The sequence below is a fragment of the Aethalodelphis obliquidens genome, unplaced genomic scaffold (genome assembly GCF_003676395.1).
Source record: "Aethalodelphis obliquidens isolate GAN/ISIS:26980383/991018 unplaced genomic scaffold, ASM367639v1 scaffold12, whole genome shotgun sequence".
Lineage (NCBI taxonomy): Eukaryota > Metazoa > Chordata > Mammalia > Artiodactyla > Delphinidae > Aethalodelphis > Aethalodelphis obliquidens.
The window spans coordinates 37,555,964-37,563,333 of NW_020837956.1; the positions used below are offsets into that span (position 1 = coordinate 37,555,964).

The 7,370-nt window shown below is 50.0% G+C and overlaps 1 protein-coding gene across 1 annotated transcript; it reads right to left on the reverse strand.

The window, feature by feature from the left end:
- Positions 1-200: 200 nt before the first annotated feature.
- ID2 (inhibitor of DNA binding 2) lies at positions 201-2,602 on the reverse strand. Its single transcript, XM_027113860.1, has 3 exons — positions 2,117-2,602; positions 1,737-1,800; positions 201-966 (listed from the first exon to the last, which is right to left on the reverse strand). Exons 1-2 carry the CDS (start codon positions 2,462-2,464, stop codon positions 1,744-1,746), a joined length of 405 nt encoding a protein of 134 aa, XP_026969661.1. The 5' UTR covers positions 2,465-2,602; the 3' UTR covers positions 201-966; positions 1,737-1,743.
- Positions 2,603-7,370: the final 4,768 nt, after the last annotated feature.

Consider the following 7,370-nt stretch of genomic DNA (forward strand, 5'->3'; position numbering starts at 1 on the left):
GCCCCTGTCAGCTCTCCTAAAAAGCAGCAGCGGCCCTTTGCCCCTAAGCGATAGCCCTGACCACACATACGATAAGGCATTTCTCAGCACACAGGTTTCCAACACTTAGGGGGTGATAGAAGGGATGAAGGAGGAGGGGTTAAATAAAATGGCGCGATAGAGACAGAAAGAGAATCTTAAAAATCATTCAGAGTCAGGTATTGACTTCAGACATGTTTATTATAATCTTATACAGTCTACATAAATTTGAACTTGTATTTATTTGGGTTCAGTTATATAACATAGCATAATAAAAATCAAAGCACTGGTCCTCTGAAATAAAGCAGGCAATCACCATTCAATAAACACACTTGATTTATTTTGTATAAAAGGGTTAAGTTTACAACTAAACTTTTATAAAAAGTTTAGCATGAATAAGTACATCATTACACTTTGTATGCAGAAATATACATTTCTGCCACTGTACAAGAAAACTCTAATTAAAGAGTTCACAAGGTTTCACTCAATATATATATATTTATATATAAACATATACACAGCATTCAGTAGGCTTGCGTCAAAAAGGTAATTTCTGACCGAAAGACTTCATTTAAGTAACTGAATACTGGATCCTTCTGGAATTCACGCTCCACCTTTGAAAAAAGGCAAAGTCTGCTTAAATTGGGCAATTCCTTGTGATTTTAACGTTTTCGCTCCCCATGGTGGGAATAGTATATAAAGAAAACCTTCCAACTGCAGAAAGGGCATTTAAAAGTCTTTTTCATAAATAACTAATATCACAGTCCATGTCAGAAAACACCCTGGGGAAGTTGATCATTCTTAGTTTTCCTTCCATTTTTAAAAAAGGTCCTTTTGACTTGTTCTCCTTGGGAAAGGGTTGAAAAGTGAGTTCAGCGCCTTAAAAGAGCCTGTGGAGTTGTTGTTGTTATTGTGCAAAGGAAACAAAAAGTCAGCGCCTGCAAAAGACTGGGAGAGAAGGGGGTGTTAGGAGATTTTAACCTAAGGGCAGAGGCGGCAGACTGGTGCCAGGAGGAAGCCGCAGTCTGAACACTTAACCAAACACTCAAACGTTGGGCAAACCCCGGCGTCCAGATGCAACACACACACTCGGCCTGGACAGCGCAAATTCAACATTAAAATAGCAGAGACTCGGGGGAAAAGCTTCCCAACGCCATCTCTTATTTGGATCTCCAACGGCAGTGCTCACAGGCGCCAGTCTGCTTCTTGTAACAATTATTTGATTGAAAACAGCCCTTTCGTTAACAGATAGGGAAGTCGGAATCCCACATCACAGGGTCTGAGGCACAGGGCAGCAATGCTCGGGTTAGCTGAATCCCAGAGGGCTGCAGTTTTTGGGAAGGAGGATCCCTATGGAATTTGCGGCGATAAGATTAATTATATGGAGGTTAGTACCTCATAGTACCAGAGCGATAGCAGAAAACAGCCGGAGTATGTTACATGCCCACAGAAGCCAGTACACATTTGTCTCCACCACCTTCCGAGTAAGTTACTGGCATCATTTTTTTTTTAAAGGTAAATGTCGTGGGATTTTGAGTAACAGGAGCTAGAGGCCCCTTCGTGTCTAGAGTACGTGTAAACAATGTACTACGTGTAATACAACGAAGTACACATTCATTTACCAAGCCAACATTTTTACAGATACGCAAGTACACACGCGCGCGCGCACACACACACTCCAAGCGCCAGTTCAACGCGAGGCACAAGCGAACACTCACCATTTATTCAGCCACAGAGCGCTTTGCTGTCATTTGACATTAACTCAGAAGGGAATTCAGAAGCCTGCGAAAAAGGAGATAAGAGGCACAACGTTAGACAATCTTAAGGAGAAAGGGCCTTTTTTAAAACAGCAAGTTCCATTAAACACGTTAATACTACATTCAGACTCGAAGACAGATGCATTAACAGGTCAGAACTTACCAGTAATTTCACGCACGACTCAATCTACACCATATTTGTAAATAATAATAATAAAGTTATTAGCTCATCTGTAAGTCACCGACTACGGCCGTCCGTCTGGACAATGGCTCTGCCAGGGGCAGCCCAGGCATCGCTGGGGGTGCGCGGCAGCGAGTGGGGCATCGGGAGCAGGTCTTACCTGAAAGGACAGGATGCTGATGTCCGTGTTTAGGGTGGTCAGCGGCGTCCTGGACGCCTGGCTCTGCCCGGGCCGCTGGTGGTGCAGGCTGACAATAGTGGGGTGCGAGTCCAGGGCGATCTGCAGGTCCAAGATGTAGTCGATGACGTGCTGCAGGATTTCCATCTTGCTCACCTTCTTGTTCTGGGGGATGCTGGGCACCAGCTCCTTGAGCTTGGAGTAGCAGTCGTTCATGTTATACAGCAGGCTCATCGGGTCGTCCACCGGGGTTTTGCTCCGGGAGATGCCCAGGCTGTGGTCCGAAAGGCTGTTTTTCCTAACGGACCTCACTGGACTGAAGGCTTTCATGCTGATCGCGGGGAATGAGAGACCGGGAGGAGGGAGCGGGCTGCCCCGGAGCTCAGTCCGCCGCCGCCGCCGTCGCCGCCGCCGCCGCCGCCGCCGCCGCCGTCTGCGGAGCTACCTGCCCTCGGCACCGGGCTCAGCTCAGAATGAAGCTGAGAGCCCGGCCCGGCGGCTTTTATTAGGGCTCGCCGGGGCAACACGATCCGGCTTCCCTGCGTCCCCATTGGTGGAAGTCAGCGTGTCCATCAGGCCTGACGGGCTCCCTCATTGGCGGACGCAGGCGCGAGGCGAGCGCTCGGTCCTTCCGCGTTCCCAGCCAATCCCCGCGGGGTGGGCGGGGCGGGCGCGAGCCCAGCTCGGGTGGTAAATAGAGTACAGTAAGCGCCGGGCCGGAGGGGAGTGCAGGGGAGCGGAGGGGAGCGGAGGGGAGCACGGGAGAGGGGGAAGACAGGGGAGGAGAGGAGCGGAGAAAAGGGAGAAGGCGGTCGCGGACAGGGTGGGGGAGGGGGAGACGGAGACCCCGGGAATCTAAATGTGCATCTTAATTCTACTCCCAATGGCTAGGCAGGACCCTCCCCGTAAGGTGTCCCCCGACGAAGCCTCTACACCTCGGAGCTCTCAGCATCCCTAAAATCACAGCGACACAGGCTAGGTCTGCACAGCAGAGGGAAAGTCACCACCGTTCCCTGCGCCTCACGGAATGTCATCAAGATAGAAAGCATTTCTGAAGAAAGTGAAAACGCAAATAAGTTTGCCATCGACAAGTGACTTTTGTAGAGTGAGTTCGGTCTCTTAAGATAAGGAAAAGCTTTGTAAAAAACAAAACCAAAAACACCCACGCGCGCATTCAGCGACAGGTTTGGTGTGGGATCGTGCAACCCGGAGTGACGCAGGAGGCATTATTGTAAACTCTGTAAAATGAGTACTTATTGGAAACCATGCTGATCGCTAAGGAGCTCTGAGAGGCAAGACTCTGGGTTCCTTTTGTAGAGCTGGGAAGGCTATTATAATGATCCTAGTAATCGGAAATCATTAGGAAAACTTGTATACTGAAGCTGTATTTATATACGCTGCCCTTGAGAGGCTACTGATCTGTGTTCTGCAATGTAGGTGGCACAGTAAGGTGATTAATTATGCACAAATCGTGATTTCTGGTGTCACATTCCAGCGCCTGCTGTATTTTTAAATTTTTGCATAGGTAGGTGGCCCCAGCCATTGGTCGATATCTTCACACTGTTTAAGAAAAAAAATCTGTCAGGTACCAGGTTGGGAATCTTTTCAGCACTAGGACTGGAAACAGCTTCAGTTTGTGTCTCCCCCGCCCCTCTTTTTTTCTAGACATATTTTAAGACCTCATTCCTGCGGTCTAAATAAAAAAAAAGTTTGCAGTTATTTACTCAAATCCTTTTCAGTAAATTCACACATAATTCTAGCTTAACTGAAGACTACAATAAATTAGTTGTGTGTTTTGAAAATCATATTTCTCTAGAATATGCTAGAAAATCTGACAAAATATTATATTGGTAAGTTTACTGTTCTGTCTCAATCTCCATCCACCTCCTCTGCATTTAAGAAAGAGGAAGAGGGCAGAACTGGAGAAAAAGCAAAGCTTAATAATGGGGATACAGTATTTTTTCCTTCAGTGAATGATTAATTCGTCACCGGTGAGCCAGCTGGTCTGGTCTCGGACACCAGTTGCAGCCATGTGCCTGCCCCACGGCGTCTCTTTAGGGAGGGAGAGTTGGTGGCGCTAGGGTGGATGTCACTTTCAGAAAATCCAACCACTTCAGTTTGGAGGATGGAGATGGTGGTTTCCTGACCAGCAGAGAAATCTGCTCAGGGCCTGGCTGGGCAAAGGCTGCCTGCGACTCTGTTCCTGACAGTGTTCCATTAACAACCTCTTCTCTGATATTAAGTCTGCAAATGATTTCATACCCGAGTCCCCGACAGTTCGAGCCTTTTGATGTACTTTGTGTGCATGTGTTTCTGTCACATACGTGCCACAGTGGAACAGATTTTGTTTTGACACTATTTTGGTTCATGATGTTATACTTTGACTATTTTACAATAATAGCCAACGTAAACAAACATCTTTGGGATTCTCAAATTATTACTTGTGATTCTTGGACATTGCAGCTCTGAGATACTGACGCGTTCCTAGCTTTTTCCAAGGACACCGTATGTTAACATCCGTGCCAGCCTCATTATCCCTACAGTCAGGCTCTGGGCTGGTTCCTAATGAGCGTTGTGCAGGATTACTTTACACACTTGCAAAGCTGACTGAGCCACTGCCTTCTCCCATGATCATTTTTGTACCCTGATGCAGTAAAATGGCTAAATATGGTTAAAGTTTTCTGGTGTTTCTTTCTTTAGCGGCCATGTCAGAGTCCAGTCAGCCTGATTGTGTTGAATTCGATTCGATTGGCACGCTACCCAGTTCTACATTCATTTAAAGATCATTTTAAGGGGATTATGAGGCTGTATAAGTCAATGATTAAAAAAAAAAGGCTTGAATTACTAGTATGTCTGTCTCAGCAAACCCAATACGAAATTACCTTTAAAATTATGCTTTCATCGGCAAAACGGTGTTGGAGCATTTTCGGGGTGGGTTACAAAGCATTGAAAAATCTGTCAATTGGTGTCTCAGTGGGTTTGCATTTGAGGACTCTTAAAGCTGTAGAAAGGGCCCTGGATTTGCTGGATCTGTGGCTGGTGGGAAGGTGTGAATGGCTTCCGGTGGGGGGGTGGAGATGCAATTCCCCCCCCTACACACACACCCACTTAAAGCCACACGCCTGCCCTGGAAGTTCCCCTAACCTGGTTCCAGGGCTCACTCCCTCGGTCTCCACCCGGGGCTCGGCCGCCGGCTCCCAGCGCGTCCAGCCCCTCGCTGTGATCAGAAGCAGCTCCGGGCCGGGCGCACCGGGCCGGCTGGGCCGCCTTTGCAATCCCCGCGTGATGCAACTGGGGGCGGGAGGAGCCTGCGGGGGGCCGGGGGGGGGGGGCGGTCTCAAGGTCCTCCCTGCACATCTGGCACAATTGGGAGCGCTCGCCTTTCTTTCCCCCGGTTTTGTTCTCACAGCTGTGTCCATTCCGCCCGTGACCCCCCGAGTGATCCCTGACAGGTGATGAATTGGCAGCGGCGGCGGCGGCGGCAGCGCGAGGGCCAGGCCGCGGCGGGGCCGGAGCCGGAGCCCCGGAGCAGACTCTCTGGCGCCAGGCGCGTGACGCCGCCCATTCACGCCGCCCTGCAGCCTTGTCCTCGCGGCGCCGCTCAGGCGGCTGCCATGGCAACCGCGCCGTCACTCAGCGCGCGCGCCCAGCTGATCAATGCCTGCGAGGCCCGGCCGTCCCAGGCTCGCCCCGGCCGGGCCGCCCGGCCCGCGAGCACCTGCAGCCGCTGCACGTCTTAAGTTTCGAGCGATTTGGGGGAAGGAAGGACGACCGAGAAGAAAAGAAAAGGGGGGTTGGGGAGAGAAGAAAAAAAAAAGCCGGGAGAGGGAGAAGAAAGAAATCTTCCTTGTGCAGGAGGCGTAATGTGGCTTAGAGGTTGCCAAAGCAAAAAAAGGTTTTGCTTTATTTTATTTGTTTTTGCAACCGAGGCGTTCAGGGTGGGGCTGGCGCGAGGGTTAGGGCGGATGGGGAGAAGGTGACTGTCTTAGTGGATGTCGAGATTTATGTGTTCCTTTGGATCCTCGCGGGGATGACTGATGCTGGACTCCCCAAAATACCTTTGAAGGACCCCTCACCCCTGCACCCCTACTGTCCCCTGCCTTCCTCCTCGGAACCCTTGGAGGTTGAGCTAAAAACCCTCAGATTTTTCCAGAACAGCCCCCCACTCCGCCCCCCGGGAGGCGGGAGGATGTGCAGCCTGGTCCCGCGGCTCCCAGCCTCGGAGCGCAGCGGACCCGCGTCTGCGTCCTCATTACCACTACAAAGACGGGCAGGCTTTTAGCCCCTTCCCGATGCTGCGTTTTCAACAGAGAACATCAAGAGGCCAGAAAGTTCCAAGTCAGCCCTCGGACGCAGACGCCTCCTCGGTCCCGGCTTTATCTCTAGGGAAAGTTCCATTTTAAGAACCAGATGCCAACATTCCCGGACAGTTTATGGCATCCGGATCCCTCAAGGGTGCGCATCTGCAGTTTAGAGTGCTAGCAGCAATTATTTATCTTCTGTCCTGGAGAGGAGTTCCTGAACATGGATGTCCTCTGCTGGCCCCGAAACCGCGGGGGTGGGGCCACTGCTGCTCCCGATGCTGTTATCTGGTTTAGCGGGGTTTGTTGTGGTTTTCGAGGAAACGGCATCTGGATTACATAAGGATTCAAGTTTTTGCTTTACTTGTTTATTTAATACCTTGGCAAGAGGGAGCCCTTACCCTGAAACCAGATAACCGAATTTGGGTTGAAAACAGCCTTAGATGAGGGGCAAAGAGAGGGGAAGAAAATGAGCAAAACCACAAAAAGCAAACAAGGGGATGTTTATTTTTCTCCCTTTGGGTAGTTTTGAAGACCTGCCTAACCTCTTCTCGTTCTTGTCGCACACAGCTAATAAATTGCACTAACAAAGCGCTTCAGCTACTACAATGGCTTAGCAGTCGTACCTCCCCCGCGCCGCCGCCATCCCCATCCCGGCCCCAATTCCTTCTAGGATTCGCGCGCGGTCCTGTTTGCCCAGAGATCTCAAGAGCACCAGGAAAAACGCCTTGCTAAAGCCAATTGCTTTCAACCTTCTGATCTCCTTGTAGGGAGATCACCTTTCAGCCCCGTTCAAAGAAAGCAAAGTTTGGAAAGTTTGGCGGAGGGGCCGATTTAACCACCAGCACGGCAAATATTTAGTTACAAACGCTGTGAAGTGCCCCGATTTGTGGGCGCGTTTAGCTTTCACAAAGGATTTTCCTGTGGCTTTTGTT

Bases quoted from the DNA above. Each gene is read 5' to 3' on its own strand.
- ID2 (XM_027113860.1), bottom strand. From the start codon at position 2,464: ATGAAAGCCTTCAGTCCAGTGAGGTCCGTTAGGAAAAACAGCCTTTCG. The intron at 1,801-2,116 runs GTAAGACCTGCT...CCTTTTTCGCAG, and splicing joins TCAGCATCCTGTCCTTTCAG to GCTTCTGAATTCCCTTCTGA.